The sequence below is a fragment of the Pyrgilauda ruficollis genome, unplaced genomic scaffold (genome assembly GCF_017590135.1).
Source record: "Pyrgilauda ruficollis isolate IOZ18807 unplaced genomic scaffold, ASM1759013v1 scaffold356, whole genome shotgun sequence".
Classification (NCBI taxonomy): Eukaryota; Metazoa; Chordata; class Aves; order Passeriformes; family Passeridae; genus Pyrgilauda; species Pyrgilauda ruficollis.
Window position 1 is genome coordinate 1 of NW_024525001.1, and position 21,243 is coordinate 21,243.

Sequence of the window (21,243 nt, forward strand, 5' to 3'; positions counted from 1 at the left end):
ATCATATTACATCATATTATATCATATTATATGTCTTCCGGATTGAATTCATTAATATTGTTATTTAACACATTAATTAATGAATGAACGATTCCCGTGGAATCTCTGGGGAATTCCCAGTCCCAGCTCACCATCCTGGTTTCCTCCCAGCAGGGTTTTGCTGCGGATCCCCTTGCACACATCCAGGATCGTGGCTCCCACGTAGGCGATCTCGGGGCCGAACCTGAAACTCTGGAAAAATCCCGGGATCAGCAGGAAAACCAGAAGGAAATCTTGGAATCTATAAAATTCTATCTTTCTATATGGAATTATGGGATTCCCAGCAATCTTCTGGACAGTTTTTTTCCATGGGAAAAGCATCACAATCCCTCCAAAACATTCCTGGGAATCTTGGTTATTCTTAAGACCTTCTGGAGAACTTTTCTCTTGGAAACAGCTTCAAAATATTCCTGGAAATCCTGGTCATTCTTAAATTCAAATTATGAGATTCCCACCAACCTCCTGGACAATTTTTTTCCTGGAAAAGGCATCAAAATCCCCAAAATATTCCTGGAAATCCTGGCCATGGGCTGGGACACCTCCCACCCCTTCTGGAGAACTTTTCTCTTGGAAAAAGCATCAAAATCCCTCCAAAATATTCCTGGAAATCCTGGTCATTCTTAAATTCAAATTATGAGATTCCCACCAACCTCCTGGACAATTTTTTTCCTGGAAAAGGCATCAAAATCCCCAAAATATTCCTGGAAATCCTGGCCATGGGCTGGGACACCTCCCACCATCCCAGGCTGCTCCAGCCCCAGTGTCCAGCCTGGCCTTGGACACTGCAGGGATGCAGGGGCAGCCCCAGCTGCTCTGGCAATTCCAGCCCAGCCAGGAATTCCTCATGGCCAAGATCCCATCCATGGCTGCCCTCTGGCACTGGGAGCCATTCCCTGTGTCCTGTCCATCCCTTGTCCCCAGTCCCTCTGCAGCTCTCCTGGAGCCCCTGCAGGCCCTGGAATGTGCTGGAAGCTCTCCCAGGAGCCTTCCCTCCTCCAGGAGAACATTCCCAGTTTTACCAGCAGCCCCAGGTCTGGTGGATCCCACAGCTGGATCCAGCATTCCAGATGTGTTCCCCTGAAAAAAGTGGAATCTCCCTGAAACAAAGCCTTAATCCCAACTCCCACTTTTCCACCAACAGGATGAGATCCCTCCACTAAAGCCCCACAACTGCCAGATTCCCCAGTAATCCAAGGAAATGCAAACCCTCCACAGTGCCAAATGTTCCATGGATCTGGGATTTATCCATGGAAAACACCGCCCTTACCTGGGTCAGGTAGTACATGTGGGTGTGAGGCACCAGGTAGAGGGTGTTGACGGCCCCTCGGAAGGTGTAGATCTGCTGGTGGGGGTCTCCCACCAGGATTTTCCCACATTTTTGGGATTGCACGATATCCACGATGGCTGTGAGGGAAAAAGAAAATTGGATCATGAAAGAAGAACCTGCTCCAAACCCAAGGGAATGTTCAGTTTGGATCATGAGGGAAGAGCCTACTCCAAACCCAAGGAAAAGTTCAGTTGGGATCATGAGGGTCCAAATCCAAGGAAAAGCTCAGTTGGGATCATGAAAGAAGAACCTGCTCCAAACTCAAGGAAAAGCTCAGCTTGGATCATGAGGGAAGAACCTGCTCCAAAACAAAGGAAAAGCTGAGTTTGGATCATGAGGGAAGAACCTGCTCCAAATCCAAGGAAAAGCTCAGTTTGGATCCTGAGGGAAGAACCTGCTCCAATCCAAATCCAAGGAAAAGCTCAGTTGGAATCATGAGGGTCCAAACCCAAAGAAAAGCTGAGTTTGGATCATGAAGGAAGAACCTGCTCCAAACTCAAGGAAAAGCTCAGCTTGGATCATGAGGGAAGAACCTGCTCCAAATCCAAGGAAAAGCTCAGTTTGGATCCTGAGGGAAGAACCTGCTCCAATCCAAATCCAAGGAAAAGCTCAGTTGGAATCATGAGGGTCCAAACCCAAAGAAAAGCTGAGTTTGGATCATGAAGGAAGAACCTGCTCCAAAACCAAGGAAAAGCTCAGTTGGGATCAGGAGGGTCCAAACTCAAGGAAAAGCTCAGTTTGGATCATGAGGGAAGAACGTGCTCCAAATCCAAGGAAAAGCTCAGTTGGGATCAGGAGGGTCCAAACTCAAGGAAAAGCTCAGTTGGGATCACGAGGGAAGAACCTTCTCCAAACCCAAGAGAAAGCTCAGTTTAAATGTCAAACCTGAGGGGAAAATTTGTTTAAATTCCAAGTATTTAGGTTGAGATACTTCCACCACACTCCTGAGCACAAGGAAATCCCCTCTAGGAGTGGGATTGGAGCTCCAGCTCCTGGAATAACTCACCTGGAGTGCAATCCTGGGCTTCATCCACAAAAATGGCATCGTATCCTGAGAGCTGGGGCTTGCTGAGCTGCCAAAGTTTCAAATATCCTGAGGGAAAAAAATCAGGAATTTCAAGGAGAGGGAAGATCCACCAGGATCTTCAAAACAAATCCTTTTTTTGCTTTTTTTTTTTTTTTGTGACATTTCTGCTTTCGCTTCCTGTTTGGAATTTCCACATTTGGAAGGGTTGCAAAAAATCTCTTTCTCCCTTGGCCTTGAAATTTGATTATTTCCAGCTTCTTAATACCCACCAAAAATCCCAAGAAAAAGGTTTTTCCCAGCTCTTTTCAGCACTATCCAGAGGAAAGGATGTGCTGGAAGCAACTTCCAACTTTTTTGGCCTGCTTTTTAGCCACTAAAAAATGGGAATATCCTTAAAATCTGCAAATTTTTATCCTAGTGGGAGCACAAATTCATTGAATGTATTTTATAAATACATATAAAATGAAAAACTGAGCCAGAGGGATATTCTCTGGTCAGTCAGTGTCAGGAAAAAAAGGGATTTTCTCCTTCTGGAAGCTCAGCCAGAACAGGAATAATAAATCCATTGATTTTTCCACCACCAAATCCCTTTTTCCCAAGGGATTTTCCATCTTTTTTACCATCACAAGTCATCTTGTATTTCTTCTCTGCATCTCCATCCAGCTTCTTCATGTTGTGCCAAATCTCTTTGGCCTCTTCCACATTGATCTAAAATGGGAAAACAGAAGGATTGGGATAAAATCATGGAATAAAAATAAAATTATGGAATGGTTTGGGCTGGAAAGGGCCTCAAAGCCCATCCAGTCCCACCCCATCCATGGGCAGGGACATTTTCCTCTATCCCAGGCTGCTCCAACCTGGCCTTGGGCATTGCAGGGATGCAGGGGCAGCCCCAGCTGCTCTGGCAATTCCAGCCCAGCCAGGAATTCCTCATGGCCAAGATCCCATCCATGGCTGCCCTCTGGCACTGGGAAGCCATTCCCAAAAAGCCCCAGATACATTTTTTCCCATCCCAAGCAGCTCCTCAGATCCACAAGGATTTGGTGAGGAGATAGGCTGGAAGTATTTTTTAGGGAAAGCAGGGATTATCCCTTTTATCCCAAACATCATCTTCCTCCCAGTCTTTGATTTCTCCTCCCAACTTTTTGATTTTCATCCCAATCTTTTGATTCTTCCTCCTCCCAACTTTTTGATTCGTCCTCCCAACCTTTTGTTCCTCCTCCTCCCAGTCTTTTGATTCCTTCTCCTCCCAACCTTTTGATTCCTTCTCCTCCCAATCTTGTGATCCCTCCTCCCAATTCCTTTGGAATGTTGCTTCCAGCCTCTGATTTCTTCCAAAGCTGACCCAAACCCTTTCTCTGGCAGAAGGATTGATTCCCCAGTACCAATCTTTCTTCCCAAATTTCAGTGAAACACGGGAAGATCCCTGCCAATCAACATTTTGGGAAGGGGAGGGTGACCACGAATTATTTTATAAAATCATGGAATGGTTTGGGTTGGAAGAGACCTCAAAGCCCATCCAGTGCACCCCACCCATGAGCAGGGACATTTCCCACTATCCCAGACCTCTCCAAAGCCCATCCAACCTCAGAAAATTCCAGATGCTCCATCCCAAAAACTCACTCTCTTTTCCTCTTGGCTCACTTGCTCCATCTGTCCATGAGTGTTTTTGAACCACAGGGGCACGTGCTCCTCACAGATCTCCTCATCTGAGGAGGAGAAGAAGTTTTCCAAGGTTTGGGACACCGTTTTCCCTCTTACAAACAGGGATTGGCCCTTCCTGTTCCGGAGGAGGAAGCTGATGGAATAAACGGACAGCTTGGAGAAGTTCAGCTTGCCTTTCTCTTTGTAGCTGTGCCAGAGGGACAAAAGAGACCAAAAAAAAGACAAAAAAAGGACAGAAAAAGGGATAAAAAAAATTAGAACACATAGAAATCCCTTTTTTTCTGCACTATCCCTGGAAAAAGCTCAGCTCTATATCTCAATTCATTCTAATAATGGAATATCCTTAAATCTGCACAGATTTGTCCTGGGGGAAGCACAAATTTGTTGATTTTAAATATTTTAGAGATGGAAAATTGAGCTCATCCCTGGAATTCCAGAGTGTTTGCAGAGCCAGGGAGTGGGATTTCCCTCTTTTTCTAGGTCATTCCTACCCCCAACTTAAATGTGCCAGAATTGGACAGAAATTGGATCATGAAAACAGCTCAGGATAAGGAAATTGGTCCTCCAAAAAAGGAATTGATCCTCAGGAAAAGAAGGACTTGGAGCAGTTGTAGCATTCCAGTGGGAATGGGAAGTGGGAAAACCTCATTGCCAGGGATTTCCACCTCCCAAACCTTTTGAACCGAAACCCCACCAGGGTACCTTCCTAAAATCCCTGGAGCATCCCACTGCATCCATCTGGAAACCACAAATGACAAATTTTCCCCCATTATTTGTGCTGCCTCAAAGCTTGGAATTTTCCCCCAAAACCACTTCCCTTTCCTCATCCTTTCCCTGCTTCCACAAAAGAATTGCAATTCCCCACTCACTATCTCCCAATGCTTCCAAAGGCCAAGGAGTGGAAGGTCTTGCAGGTGACATTCCTTGGAAAAACCTTTTTCCCCTTCTCTGCCACAGCTTTGTTAAAAGTCAGGTAAAGGAATTTCAGCTCTGAGAATTTCTCCGCGTACTTGACCAAGGTTGAGGTTTTCCCTGTGCCTGAAGAGGAGAGGAAAAGAAGGAATAAAATAAAAATAAGGAATAAAATATCCACTCAGGAATGAATGATTCCTTTTTTTTTTTCTCTTACATGTTCCTCTCTTGCTGTCCCTTCAGGACCTGCTCCCTTTTTCACAGGGTCAATCCTTCAGGAACTGATCCTCCAAGGATTCCAGGGAAATCTCTACTCCAGCACCTGGAGCATCTCCTCTTCCTCCTTTCCCAAACTCGGGATCTGTAGGGCTGTTCCACATTTTCCCACTCCTCTCTCCACTGTTTTTACTCTGCCTCCCTTTTTGGCAGATTTTCCCTTAAATTTGTTATCCCAAAGGCACAAATTGATCCCCTTGGGATCTCACAATCCCTGTGACAGAGGGATCAGGGAGGGAAGGAGCAGATTGGGAATTGTCCAGGCATTTTTCCAACATTTTTGGCTCTTACCTGCAAATGCCATTATTTTCACTGTTTGGCCAGGCTCAATTTTGTGACTCAAAATCCTCTGCTGTTCATGGGTCAGTTTGACATCAGCCCATCCACTAAAAACAGGGAAAAAATTCCAATCAACAACGGGGAAAAGAATGAATCCTTTAAAAATTCCTAAAGTAAACCATCCCACTTAAAAGAAATTAACAGGGAAGCCAGGGATTGATTGATCCCATCCCAACTTGGTTATTGGGAAAAGGAGAAAAGCATGGAATGAGAAAATACTGGAGATCAAATAAAAAGTCTTGGGAAAGACTTTTTAGGAAACACAGGAAAACATCACACACCAGCAAAGGAAAATATCTTTTTAAGGGACCATTCTGTGCTTTAAGAATTAATTTGGCATCTTAAGCTCATTAAAACTGGTTTTATCTCTGTTAGACCTCAGTGCTGGATGAATTTATCCCATTTTCTTTCTCCAGGTGAGGATAAGGAATGAAATTGCTCAATCCAGCAGCAGAAAAGGAACCCAGCTTGGATCTCCACAGGCCAGGGAGTGTTTTATTCCTTATTTATTGGGAGAGCTGGGAATGTGTTGGAGCTCTAGATGCTGAGAATTTTAGATTTTCTGTACTGACAGACTCAGACTGATAAGAGAACACTGCATTTGACCTAAGGGGTGGAGAAGACTTCCAGAATTAATTAATAGCACTGAGATTACAAGTGTGTAGTTGAATTAGAAGTGTGTAATATCACTAAATAGAAAATTTGAGTTTAAACTTTTAAAATATAGTAATATATATAAAAAACTAAAATAAAAGTTTTTAAGACAGTAACTAATCCTTTACCTTCTTCCTTCTTCTTCATGAGTTTAAATAATGTTTTGTAATTAGACAAAAAATCCACATTACAAACGTCAAATAATTAGTTATTAAATGAAAAGTAAAAATAATTTAAGTATAATTTCTTCATTAAATAGTTCAACCTTAAAAAAACCTTGTATAGAAAAATTCACCATTTTGTAACATATTAGTAAAATACTATAAAACTCACAACTTATAAATTAATAAACATCTAAACCTAAACACAAAATGCCATCTCTACCCTTCCATGATTCCAAACCCTTCCATGATTCCAAGATAGACCCAGCAGCAAATTTAAACTCAGCACTCCCAAATTTTACAAATCTGAGGCCCAATCCTGATTTTCCTCTGAGAATTCATGGGAAGGTGGTGAGGAGCAGGATCAGCTGTGCCACTGATCCACCTCCACCTTTTCCTGCTGTGGAATATTTGGGATATTTGTTCCTCACTCCATGGAATGCTCAGCATGCACTGCTTGGATCACCTGGGACACAAATCCATTCTTCCCTCTTCCAGAGGCTGCACAACTCCAGAGGCATTTTCCATCAGATACAAATAGTAGAAAATATTGTAGTGAATCCTGAAAAAAAAAAAAATAGGATAAAACAGGAATTACCACTGAGAAATCATTAATAACAAATTAAACCTCTGCAACCACTTAAACACCACCAATATCCTGGATAATTAAAAAAAAAAAAGCCTCAAGCTCTGCAGGAAATAATGAGTAATTTAAAATGTTCTTTAAATGTATTCTGCCTTTAGAAATGACAGCAAAGGCACTGTGGGGTCAGCTCTGAGTGTGGCCTCTCCCTCAGCCCTGCCAGGTTTGTGTCCCAGGGTTTTCCATGCCAACATGACCTGGGATCAGAGTCCAGGGGATAACTCTGCTCTCCTGAGCCACAATTAACAACAGAGCTGGGGCTGGGGGACCTCAGAGGGAATTTGGGGCTGCTTTGGGCTTTTAGAGTGAAGATTTTGGTTTAGAATGGTTTTAGGGGAGGTTTTTAACTCTGATAATAATTCTTGGTGGTTTTTCACTGCAGGGGGAAAAGAGATTCTTTGGTTTTAACTGTGTGACAACAATTGGTTTAAAATTAACCTGGGTTCTCCAGCAAGGTTTTCCCTCTTTTAGGACAGTTTTGTTCCTTTTTTCCAGCCCTCCAGGACAGACTTTGTGTCTCTCATCACGATTTGGATCCTCAGACTCATTAATTACTGCAAACAGCAATCAGGCAATTCCTCCAGGACACATTTCCTCCTTATTCCCAGGAGGAATTCCCACTTTTTCTGGTCTGGGCTGTCCAGGGAGATGGAAACTCTAAAATCCCTGGATTTTGACCTGGATCCCAGCTCTCATTGCTGGCCAGGGCCATCCTGCCACATTTCCTGCAGGTTAACGACTTTATCCAGCAATTAATCAATCATTAACATTCCAAACAAACATCCCAGTTTCCCTCAGGATGAGCCTTTCCCTGTCCTACAGTCCCTTAGAACTCACAGCTTCCAGAGCCATTTAATTCCTGGATATTTTCATTTTCCACTCCAGTTCCTTCCCAATTTTCTCCCTGTGTCCTTCATCCTTATCCCCACTGCAATCCTGAAGGAATCTCAAGGAAATCTCTGCTCAGATCCCTTTTTTTTTGGGAACAAAAGGATCATGAGGGAAGGAGCTCCTAGGACTTGGAATGAAGTAAAATAAATCAATTTTGGGGAGGTAATAAAAACATTAAATTGTTGTAGCTGAGCAGGAACATTCTTTAAATCCTGCTTTTATTTTGGGAAAAATTGGAGGTTTTTTGAATATTGCATCCTGAAAGGAGTGACAGGATAAGGGGGAATGCCAGAGGGATGGGATAGATGGGAAATTGGGAAGGAATTCCTGGCTGGGAGGGTGGGGAAGCACTGGAATGGAATTCCTAAAGGAGCTGTAGCTGCCTCATCCCTGGAAGTGTCCAAGGCCAGGCTGGAGATCCAAATCCCCTGGGAACTGGAGGGATTTGAAACTCAAAGTTGGAGAGACCTCCGAGCCTCTTCCAGGGCCTGAAGGGGCTCCAGGAGAGAGACTTTGGGATAAAGGATGGACAGGACACAGGGAATGGCTTCAGACAGGAAAAAAGGGGAGATTTGGGGTGGATATTGGGAAGGAAATTCCCAGAGAAGCTGCAGCTGCCTCATCCCTGGAACATCCAAAGCCAGACTGGAGCAACTGGGAATGGTGGGAAGTGCCCAGGGCAGGAATGGGAAACTCCTGACCTGTTGGAGATGGGAATGCTCCCATCCTGCTGGGAATTGGAGGGATTTGAAACTCAAAGTTGGAGAGACCTCAGAGCCACTGCTGTTCTGCTGGGATTTGGACAGATTTGAAACTCAAAGTTGGAGAGACCTCAGAGCCACTGCCAGGGCCTGCAGGGGCTCCAGGAGAGCTGCAGAGGGACTGGGGACAAGGGATGGACAGGACACAGGGAATGGCTCCCAGTGCCAGAGGGCAGCCATGGATGGGATCTTGGCCATGAGGAATTCCTGGCTGGGCTGGAATTGCCAGAGCAGCTGGGGCTGCCTCATCCCTGGAATCATCCCAGGCTAGATTGGAGCAGCCTGGGGATGGTGGGGAGTGTGCAGGGCTGGAAGGGGAAGCTCCTGACCTGTTGGAGATGGGAATGCCCTTGTTCCTCATGGCCAGGAGCAGTGTGGCCATGCAGTGGAGCACCTCGGTGACCTCCAGCACGGCCAGCTCCGAGCGGGGACTCCAGAAACGTTCCAGCAGCCTCTGGATGTCACCAACACCATCAGAGAACAGCACCATGACAGCAAAGATGGCCCACATCTTCTCAGGCTGGGAAAGGACATGGAAAAGACAGCAGAAAGATTGGAGTTTCCAGGAAAATCCTGCTTGGAGGTGGAAAAATTCTGTGAGAAGCTGTTAAAACCTAAATGGATGCCTTGAGGCAAACCCTGAGGCATCATTGTCAGCCCAAATCATCCCAAATAACACCACAGAGGGAGGAGTCTGGGATACAGGAGGGCAGAGTGACCTCAACCAAGTTTTAGGATGGGTAAAAAGGGAGGAGCACATCCCGTATTTCCATCCTGTCCAGCTTTATCCATCCCAATTTATGGGAATGGCACGAAGGAAAACCTGCATCTCCCCAAAAATGCAGGCTGAGGTCAGTTCCCAGGGGAATGCTGAGTGACTGGAGAGGTGCTGGCTGTTCCCAAACCACTTTTTGTGGGATTTATGGAATCATTCCTTCCAGTTGTTTGCCTTGATTCCAGAGGAACCAAAATCCATGAAAACAGAGCTCCAGGGTTTTCCTCTAAATCCATTTGGTGACAAGAGGCACCACAAACACACCCAGAGGTTTGGGGACACTGCAGGAATTTGTTAAAAAAACAGAAATAAGAGTGAAACTCACCCCAGGCTTGCTCTTTAAATCTGGGAATTTGTTGAGGACACAGATTTGAGCCTTTGGGAAGAGGGGATGACTTCCCAAAACCCGGAGAAGCGCGCTGGGATCCACCTTGGCTCCCGTGGATGCCACCAACCTGTGCAGGAGGAATAACAAGGGATTTGCTCTCCAAGGAATCTGTGGCTCCTCCAAAGCACATCCTGCTAATTGCCACAGCTCATTATGAATGCAGCAAGGACCCTTTGAGATCCACTGAACTAATCAAAAATAATGTCAATAATTGGCAGAAGGGATTGCCTCTGGACAAAGAGCATTGCACACAAATTAAGTGTTTAGCTAACTTTGTAAATGACCAAATACCCATCTTTTAGAAAATTTTAAAATATTCATGTGTCTGGAGATGGTTTTTCAAGCACAGTTTTGACTTCTGCACTCACAGGGGAAACAATCAATCATTCCTGCTGTCATAGTTTTACATGAGAGATATGTTAAAAAGTGATACAAAGCTTCCAACCATTAAAAAACTGGACATGCCTCTGAAAACACACGTTAAAAGACAAAACAAACCAGGAAACTATTAATAAAATTTTCTTTATACCCTTTTAAAATTTTAAACCTACTTTACCCTTCTCTTAATCCTATCTCACAACCAAAAATAAATACATTAATAATTAACCAACATCAAAAGCCACTGCACTTTTTAATACATTAACAAAAAACCCTTAAAATTAAAAAAAATCTTAAATTAACAAACCAAAACCACTACACCTGCCAACATTTTTTTACAAGCTTTTGCTTCATTGAGTGTACCCCAAGAAGTAAAAACAGACAATGCCCCACATACAGAACTCTGAGGCCATCAGCAAAAATAGATTTTCCCATCTTGATATCTCTCCTGGTTTGGGTTTTTGGTTTGTTTGTTGTCAGACCACGCTGGATAAAGTGACACTGAGGAAGTCCATGAACAAATCCAGAGCTGGAAATAACTTCAGAAACTCAAATGCTGCTGAGTGCAAACAGCTGAGCCTTAACTGCTGGGGAATATTTGAGGTGTTGGGTGATACCTCACTGTTCCAGATCATGCCAGGGGATGGGAATCTGGGATTTTTGCCTCAGGCAGTGCTGAGCAGCCTGCTCTAGAGGGAGGTGTCCCTGCTCATGCAGGGCAGTTGGAGCTGAAGGATCTTTAAGGTGTCTTCCAATACAAACCTTTCTGTGATTCTGTATTTTGTGGGAAAAGGCAGAAAAGAAAAAAAGTGTTTGGGTCTAGTAACCAAACCATGCATGTATTGCCTACATCTCTCCACCTGAACACACTGATGTCTCAATAATAATTACAATTTATTCTTAAATCTGCTCTCTACCTGAACACACTGATGTCTCAATAACAATTATAATTTATTCTCAAATCTGCTCTCTACCTGAACACACTGTCTCAATAATAATTTATTCTTAAATCTGCTCTCTACCTGAACACACTGTCTCAATAATAATTTATTCTTAAATCTGCTCTCTACCTGAACACACTGTCTCAATAATAATTACAATTTATTCTCAAATCTGCTCTCTACCTGAACACACTGATGTCTCAATAATAATTAAAATTTATTCTTAAGTCTGCTTTCTACCTGAACACACTGTCTCAATAATAATTACAATTTATTTTAAATCTGCTTTCTACCTGAACACACTGATGTCTCAATAACAATTATTCTTTAATCTTAAATCTACTTTCTACCTGAACACACTGATGTCTCAATAACAATTATAATTTATTCTTAAATCTGCTCTCCACCTGAACACACTGATGTCTCAATAATAATTACAATTTATTCTTAAATCTGCTCTCTACCTGAACACACTGATGTCTCAATAATAATTAAAATTTATTCTTAAGTCTGCTTTCTACCTGAACACACTGTCTCAATAATAATTACAATTTATTTTAAATCTGCTTTCTACCTGAACACACTGATGTCTCAATAACAATTATTCTTGAATCTTCTCTTCACCTGAACACACTGATGCCTCAATAAAAATGACACTATTTTCAAATCTTCCCTTTATCTGAACACACTGATGCCTCAATACTAATTATTTTTAAATCTTCTCTCCACCTGAACGCACTCAGATTAATAATAATTATGCTTTATTCTTAAATCCTGAACACACTGATATTAACAGAACTACACACAATTCCTCCTTTCACTAGGAGGAATTCACTGTGCTACCCCCAAAGCACCCCCAGTGTGGCTGCAGAAGCTTTCATTAATCCCTGCTGTGTTTTCCATGGAATTTGAGCAGCTGGAAATTGGATTTCCAGCCCATTCCTGAGCCAGGAGCCACTTGGACAAGAATTCCCAGTTTTGTGACCCAGAAGAGCTGGAATAAATTCCTGCATCCAGCTCTGAGCCTGGAATTCTGGCTGTCTCCAAGTCTCCTTTAGTGGAATTCCATGCCCAGGGGGTGGAATGGATGATTTTAAGGTTCTTTCCAATCCAAACCATTCCATGATTCCAGAAGCTGGATCCACCTTGCTCCAAACCCAATTCCAGCACACAGAATTCCCCTCTGAATGACAGGGATGAGAGCAAAGCACTTGTGGTTATCAAGGATTTCTCTTGGGATTGGGTTTGTTGGGAGCTGTGGGGGATAAATCAGTGCAGATCCAGGAAATCTGCTTGCCAGGAATGAGGAAAGAGGAAAATCCATTGGAAACAGAACCATGGAATCATACAGCTTCTCATCAGGCAGGGGAGGACAGGAATTCAGCCCATTTCCACCTTCCCATCCTGGCATGAAATCATGGGAATATGATTCATGGGATCAGTTTTGGGCTTGGGAAAGGAGCTGGGAAGGGTCTGGAGAACCAGGAGCAGCTGAGGCAGCTGGAGCAAAGGAGGCTCAGGGGGGACCTTGTGGCTCTGCACAAGTCCCTGCCAGGAGGGGACAGCCGGGGGGGTCGGGCTGTGCTCCAGGGAACAGGGACAGGAGGAGAGGGAACGGCCTCAGCCTGGGCCAGGGGAGCTCAGGGGGGATTTTGGGAAAAATTTCTCCATGGAAAGGTTGTCAGGCATTGCAATGAGCTGCCCAGGGCAGGGGTGGAGTCCCCATCCCTGGAGGGATTTCAGTGCCCTGTGTGTGATAATTCATTTGTGGGGAATTCTGGAAGGAATTTGAGAAGGGATTTTTGAGTTATTTTTGGTGATGAGGTTTATTTTCCTTATTTCCTGTGTAGGTAGGAAGGGTGAGCTCAGCTCCCATTGTTATGGTATGGCTTACAAGGTCACAAGACCCTTAGCTATTAAGATTTTTTAATAAAAGTTATTGACTAATAGAATAATTAGTTGTTGACGAGTAACTAGGAGTTACTGACTAATAAAACACTGCTAACAAGGATATTTAAGTTTTTGACCCAATCCTTAAATGTTTCATCTTATGGACTTTTGTTATAGTTAAAGTTTTTTTAGCCCATCATGTTATGACACACAAACTTAGGGTATTGTATTCTATTTTTATTTTTTGTTTACTTTTGCAGCTACTTTATTTTTTCTAGATCTTAAACTCTAAAAATTTCCTTTACTTATTTTAATGTGTCTCTGCTTGAAACTAAAAATCCACATTCTTGCTTTTAGCACTTAAATTTGGAAGTTTATTCTAAGGTGTCAGGTCAAATCTTGTGTTTAATTCTAAGCTTTGGCTTACAGCCCCAGAGTTCTGAGAGTTCTCAGGTTCCAACATGTGTGGATGTGGCCTTGGAAGTGTTGGATTCCATGTCTTAGAGGCCTTTTCCCACCTAAAGAATTCCATTATTCCAGGATCTTGTGTCCAAACAGGGTAAGAAAAAAGAAAAGGAAACTTTTGTACCACTTTTTAGTGTTTTTTCCTATTAAAATCACTTTTCCCTCCCCATTTTCCTGCACATCTTCCACCTGTTTAGAAGACAAACCTGGAAATTCCTGGGATCCAACAGAAGAAATCCCAAAGCCAGGAAAATGTGAGGATCTGCAGGTGCAAACTGGACTCACCTGAGCAGCCCCAGCACACAGCCCTGCTGCTCCTTGGTTATGGAGAATTCCTGCAGGATCTGCTCCAGCCTCTGCAGGGCTGAGTCCTCCCTCTTCAGGTACTGCTGGTAGAGCTTTTTCCAAGGGATAAACTGCAATGGGAAGCACAAAGCAGCAGGTTTCACCTCATTTGGCATTCCAAAGGGGGTTTCCAGGGGGAAAGAGAGAAGGCAGGGGGCTGCAAAAGTCATGGGGGTCAAAAAGGAGCTGGATGGGAAAGGGAGATGGGGAAGGAAAAAAAGAGAAGGGGGGAAAAAAGGAGAAAGGGGAAAGAGAAGGGAAAAAAAGAGAAGGGGGAAAAAAGGGAAGGGGGGAAAAAAGGGAAGGGAAAAAAAAAGAGAAGGGGGAAAAAAGAGAAAAGGGAAAAAAAGAGAAAAGGGAAAAAAAGAGAAACAAGAGACACCACAGACACACCCAGAGGTTTGGGGACACTGCAGGAATTCCCTGGATAATTCCTGCCAGGAAAAAAGGCTGCAGGGAAAACTGTGCAAGGGGGATTTTATGGAATCTTGCAGGGTTTTTTTCCATGAATTGGAAGAAATGTTGCTCCAACATGGATTTGGGATATAGGGGAGCAACTTTTGGTCCAGAAGACTAAAAAAAAAACTAGCAGGAAATCTAAAAATTCATGGATTGTGGGAAGAATGGTGGGATTTAAAGGAACAAACAGAGGTAGTCAGAGCATGGATGATCCCATGGGATGATCCCAGAATGTTCCTTACCTGTGGATATCAGGTTTTGGATATAGGGCTGCAACTTTTGGTCCAGAAGACCAAAAAAAACTGGCAGAAGACCTCAAAATTCATGGATTTTGGGAAGAATTATGGGATTTAAAGGAACAAAGGGAGGCATGGATGATCCCAGGGGATAATCCCAGAGCGTTGTTCCCCACAGATCTTGGATACAGAGGAAACAACTTTTGGTCCAGACCAAAAAAACTGGCAGGAGACCTCAAAATTCATGGATTTTGGGAAGAATTATGGGATTTAAAGGAACAAAGGCAGGCATGGATGATCCCATGGGATGATCCCAGAGTGTTCCTTACCCGTGGATCTTGGATCTTTTGGTCCAGAAGACCAAAAAAAAAAAAAGGTAGGAAATCTAAAAATTCATGGATTGTGGGAAGAATGATGGGATTTACAGGAACAAGGAGGCAGGCAGAGCATGGATGACCCCATGGGACAATCCCAAAATCTGAGATGATTCCTTGGGAATCATGGGAACCAAAACCTGGGATGATCCTGGAGCATTCTTTACCCGTGGATCTCAGATTTTGGAGATAGGGCAGCAACTTTTGGTCCAGAAGACTAAAAAAACCAGCAGGGAATCTAAAAATTCATGGATTGTGGGAAGAATGATGGGATTTACAGGAACAAGGAGGCAGGCAGAGCATGGATGACCCCATGGGATGATCCCAGAGCGTTCCTTACCCGTGGATCCCGGATTATCTCCCTCCAGGAGCGACACACCAGGCTCAGGCTCTGGTACAGATCCAGCACTGGCAGGAAAGCAAAAATATTCCTGAGGATTTCAGGAGGAAGATCATTCATGGATCCCTGAGGAACCTGCCAGCTCCGAGTGCCCAGGAGCCCGTAGTGGGAATCGGGAAGGGGCTCCACTTCCAGCTCTTCCCATTCCTGCTTGATCCCACTGAGCACTGGAATTTTCTCCTCAGGTTCCTCCCAGAGATCCTGCTCTGGTTTGGGAATTCCTCTTTTCCTGGAATGTCCCCTGGGAGGTGGCACCAAGTCCTGGGCATGCAGGGAAAGGGAGGAGTTGCTGACGGAATCAGGAGGTCCAGGGAAAAAGGGATCCAGTGGCTCTGCTTTGGGAATTCCTCTTTTGCTGGAATGTCCTCTGGGAGGTGGCACCAAGTCCTGGGGATGCAGGGAAAGGGAGGGGGTGCTGAAGGAGCCAGGAGGTCCAGGGAAAAAGGGATCCAGTGGCTCTTCCTTGATCCCACAGCTCGGCATCCCAGCAGTTCCCGCTTGTGGTGCCTTTGCGATCGTGAAGAAATCGGAGATCTTCCTCTGCCGGCCTGGTGCTGCACAAAGGGGAAAAGGGGGAATGAATTCCCTGTAAATCAGGGAATGAGGAAGAATTTGGGATTTTGGTGGCACGTCCCAGCTGGGCAGGGAATGTTCCTTCCCACCATCCCAGGCTGCTCCAGCCCCAGTGTCCAGCCTGGCCTTGGGCACTGCAGGGATGCAGGGGCAGCCCCAGCTGCTCTGGCAATTCCAGCCCAGCCAGGAATTCCTCATGGCCAAGATCCCATCCATGGCTGCCCTCTGGCACTGGGAGCCATTCCCTGTGTCCTGTCCATCCCTTGTCCCCAGTCCCTCTGCAGCTCTCCTGGAGCCCCTGCAGGCCCTGCAATGTGCTGGAAGCTCTCCCTGGATCCTTCCCCTGTCCAGCAGAACCCTCCCAGCCCAGCATTCCCAGCAGTACCTCCGGGGTGTCTCGGTGTCCCGTGGGTGGGATGAAGGCCCCGGGCTGTCCCTCCTCCTCCTCCCAGGCCCAGGGGCTGCCGCAGGGGGGCCGAGCCCTCGGGGCTCAGGGCCAGGGCCGCGCACTCGGGGGCTGTGAGCCGCCTCCTCCTGGAGCCGCGCATCCCTGGGGAAAGGGAGAAAGGGAAAAGCTCACACTGGGCTCTCCTCCCTGGCACCCTGAGAGGCCCCGGGGTGCAGAAAGATTTTGTGGAGTGATGGCTGAGAGATGATTTAGTTGGGATAGTTAGGGAATGATTTAGTTTGGGTATATTTAGTTAGAAACTCCAGCCCAGCCAGGAATTCCTGGAGAAGCTGTGGCTGCCTCTTGTTATAAATGACAATATAGCTATAATTTTATAATATAATATAATTTATCATCATATAAATAGAATTGCTATATAATTAGTCAATATTGTAATTATAAATATAATTATTATACAATTAATATAATATTATTACATTAGTATCATATAGCTTACTATATATCATATAACTTATATATCATATATATGACATATAAGATTATATACATAATTATATGATATATAATTTATTATATATCATATAACTTATTATATATCAATATAATAATTGTATATAATTATAATAATTATATATTATATTGATATATAATATAATTATATATTATACATAAAATAAAATATAATATAATGTATTAATAATACATAATAGAATGTATAAAATTTATTATATATTTGTATAATTATAATAATTATATTATCTAATAGAAATTACATTATAGATGCAATATATAATATATAATTGTGCTATATAGAATATATCTTTTATATATTATTGTATTATATAATGATATATTATTATTGATTGTAGAGTATTTAATATTTCTATGATAAATATAACAATACATAATATAATATAGGTATAGAATATAATACCATAATAATAAAGTTTTTTACTTCCACATTTAAGTGTTGGCTTTTACAAGTTATTGTTAACCACAACAATTTTTATATAATGCAATTTATTATTACAATTCCCTTTCATCTACTTTTTGGATATAACAGACTCTCAGCTTTTAGATACACCATTCACCATATCAAATAAATATATTATAGCTTAGGTCTTCACATAATCTTAAAATAGGAAGTATGTAATTAAATTTAATTAAAATTAAATTAAAATTATTATGCTGAATGCTTTTATTTATGTAACTAACTCAAATAATGGTATAAAATACTATGTTAATTCAATATATTTGTGGACTATCTTATCTAAATGATAATATCTCAATAAGAAGAACTAAGACACCAAGAAAAAAAAATTACTACTAATTCTCCAGTTGTCAAGAAGTGTCAAAACAATAAAATAAAACCTCAAGAAAAAATAAAATATATTAATTTTGATAAGATGCAGACAAGTCAGTGGTCAAAAACAAGAAAAATAATTCCCACAAAAATAAACTCACAAAAACACTGAAATACATATAATATTGGAATAGATATCTCATATATGTATTATATATAGAATATTGAAGTATCTATAGATACTAATTATATATATATAATTATATTATATTCATATATACTCCAATGTTATATATTATATATAGATATATACTCCAATATTATATATTATATATAGATATATACTCCAATGTTATATATTATATATAGATATATACTCCAATCTTATATATTACATATAGATATATACTCCAATGTTATATATTATATATATAATACTGAAGTATATATATAATATATATATATAACATAAAATATTGACATATATATAATCCTCATAAATATGCATTTAACCAATGTAATAAAAATATAGAAGAAAATTATTTTAAGCTAATGGTGTGCTTTTGGCAAGTTACACTAGATATATATAGAAAAAGAGATAAAATAAAATTTAAAAAAACCCAAAAAAATTTTAAAAAACCACCAAAAATCCAAAATAGAATAAAATAATAAAAATAAAATTTAAAAAATGAAATGAAAAGTCACTTTCCCAGGGAGGAAATTGGTTAAGAAAACTCCTTTTCATGGAATTTATGGAATGCTTTTATCCCTTCTTAAACTTTTAAAAAAGCCTTGTTCCTCCCACCCTGGATCCAACATTCCAGCACCCAAACCTTTCCAAGCTGGGATCATTCTTTAGCACAGCAAATTTAACCCATGTGCAGTTTAAAAAAAAAATCATCCTGGGAATTATTCCTATAAAATAACCAAACCTTGCTTGGAATAGGCATAAACTCCTCTCTTCTGGCTACAAAAAAGCCCCAAAAAATGCAATTTTTTCCACAAAAGAGCCCAGCCCAGCAGGAGTGGCTGTCACGGGATGAGCTCCCTCCTGCCAGCAGCAGCAGTTTCACTTTTGCTTCCTTAAATTTATTTATTTCTACTGAACACATCTGCAGCAGACCCAAAAATGTTGTTTTCCTGTTAGGGCAGGATCCAAGGAGCAGCCTGGTTATTCCTTGGGGTAATTTTTGGGGTTTTTTTCAAGCTGAATGATTTTTTTGGATGTGCTGCTCGCTCCTTTTCAGCTGAGCAGAGTTAAAACCGCTCAGCTCCCCGGGGAGGTTGTTTCCCAACATCCCAATTTCCTCCAAACATGGGAAATGAGGCAAATAAAAGGGAAAAAAAACAAATTCAAGACACTCCCGTGGCTTTTAGGAATGTGCTGAGAGAATTTGGGGCTGGATTTGATGATCCTAATGATCTTTTCCAACCGAAATCATCCCAGGATTCTACTTAAAAATGGAATTGCTCACTCAGGCTTCACCTGCATCCCTGTTTTTCCCAGATGGCTTTCAGTGTCAGCCAGGACACGACATTCCAGCTGGGAAGTCACAGGATCAGAGGATGGAGGGAGAAGCTCCAGAGGGACGAGAAATATTTGGGAGGAAGCTGGAGCTGCTCCTGGTTTTCCCCCCAGAAGGCCCTTCCCAAACCCTTTTCCCACATGGATGCACCGACCTGGTCCAGAGGGTCCCTTCATTTCCAAACCCCCCCATTCCCAAAGCCCCCTCGGTGCCAATGCCCCAATTCCAAGGATTCCCTCATTCCCAAGGGTCCCCTCAAACCCCAACGATTCCCCCATTCCCAAGGATTCCCTCAAATCCCAAGGATTCCCCCATTCCCAAGGATTCCCTCAAATCCCAAGGATTCCCCCATTCCCAAGGCAGCTTCAATGCCCAGAGTGCCCTCAGTGCCAATCCCCCAGTTCCAAGGATTCCCTCATTCCCAAGGAATTCCCTTTTAACCCTTTCTCAGCCAAGAGGCCCCCTGTTCACTCCCCCATCCTGTAACCCCTCATTTCCAATCCCTCAATTCCAAGGATTCCCCCTTTTCCAAGGGTCCCCTCACGCCGAAGGAGCCCCCATTCCCAAGGTCCCCTCAATGTCCAAGCTGCCCCGCAGTGCCAAAAACCCCTTTAATACCAAATCCCCCCTCATTCCCGAGGGTGCCCTCATTCCCAAACCCCCCAATTCCAAGGATTCCCCCATTCCCAATGGTGCCCCCAATGCCAAAGGAGCCTCCATTCCCAAGCTCCCCTCAAAGCCAAAGGTCCCCCGCAGTGCCAAATCCCTTTGAATATCATTCCCCCGCCTTTGCCAAGGGTCCCCTCAGTGCCAGTCCCTCAGTTCAGAGGATTCCCTCCTTCCCAAGGGCCTCCACATTCCCAAAGAAACCCCATTTCCAAGGGAACCCCTTCCTTGCCCCCCCCACGTTGCCCAGAAATGGTCGCGCCCTCTTCCCCCGGCCTCACCCGCTCCCGGCGCTCCCGGCACCGCGCGCTCCGCCGGCCCCGCCCCCTGCCCGTTGCCCAATCAGAACCCGGAGCAGCGCCCAGCGCTGTCCAATGGCGCAGCACTTCCGGGTTGGGCGGGGTTTATTTACTTCTCCCCTTTGCGGTGACGTCAGTCCCTCCGCGCGTGACGTCACGAGCGCTCCGCGGCTCGCGGGTGGGTTGGAAAAAACGGGAATTTTCCCGCGGGAATCGCGCGGCCTGGGATGGGCTGGGGAGGGAATGGGGGGGGATCTCAGAGTGCGGGAGTCCCGAAGGAATCGGGAATTTCTGATTTTCCTGGGGAAAAAAGGAATTTTTGGGTTTTTTTTTTCCTGAGGAAGTAGCGAATTTCCCGTTCGTTCGGGAGGGAAAAGGGAATTGCTGCTTTTCCTGGAGGAGGAATTGGTGTCTGACTGTCCGCAGGGAAAAGGAAATTAACTCGTTTTCCAGAGGAAAAAGGGAATTTCAGATTTTCCTCACTTAAAAAGAAAAATTTATGGATTTCCAGCCGGTTTCTGGCATTCCTAAGAGGGACAGGAATTTTCGAGTTTTCCCAGAGGGAATGGAAATTTCTGTGTTACCAGGGGGAGAGGCTGGTTTCTGATTTTCCTGAGGGAAGATTGAAATTCCTGGTTTTCCTGAGGGAGAAACCCATTGCTGGTTTTCCATATGAAAAAGCAAAATTCTCTTTTTGCTGATGGAGTGGCAAATTCCTTGTTTTCTCAAGGAAAAGGGAAGTTCCTTGTTTTCCTAAAGGAAGAGGGAATTTCAGGTTTTCTGGAGGAAGAGGTGGGGGTCCTGGTTTTCCTGAGTAAAAAGAAATTGCCCATTTTTCCCTGAGGAAAAAGGGAAATTCAGGATTTGCTGAGGGAGACTCTGGTTTCTGTTTGTCCTAAAGAAAAAAAAAATTCATTCTGCTTAAAGGAGAGGCTGATTTCTGGTTTTCCACAGGGAATATTTGGTTCCTGGGCATCCCAATGGAAAAGGGAATTTCTGGTTTTCCTGAGGGAAAAAGGAATTTCTGGTTTTCCTAAGGGAAAGATCAGATCCTGGATTTCCTAAGGAAAAGAAAATCCTATTTTTCTGGAGGGAGAGACCAGAATCTAATTTTCCAAGGA

At 43.3% G+C, this 21,243-nt stretch overlaps 1 protein-coding gene across 1 annotated transcript; it reads right to left on the reverse strand.

Moving 5' to 3' along the window:
• Positions 1–89: 89 nt before the first annotated feature.
• FBH1 (F-box DNA helicase 1) lies at positions 90–20,144 on the reverse strand (the record flags this gene model as incomplete). The annotated part of the gene is made up of 14 exons (XM_041475586.1): positions 20,105–20,144; positions 16,305–16,469; positions 15,287–15,900; positions 13,818–13,948; positions 9,796–9,925; positions 9,025–9,215; positions 6,867–6,962; positions 5,538–5,632; positions 4,928–5,096; positions 4,017–4,245; positions 3,014–3,101; positions 2,373–2,459; positions 1,307–1,443; positions 90–231 (listed from the first exon to the last, which is right to left on the reverse strand). Coding segments are annotated over exons 2-14 (2,272 nt in total), but the record flags the coding sequence as incomplete, so codon positions are not given.
• Positions 20,145–21,243: the final 1,099 nt, after the last annotated feature.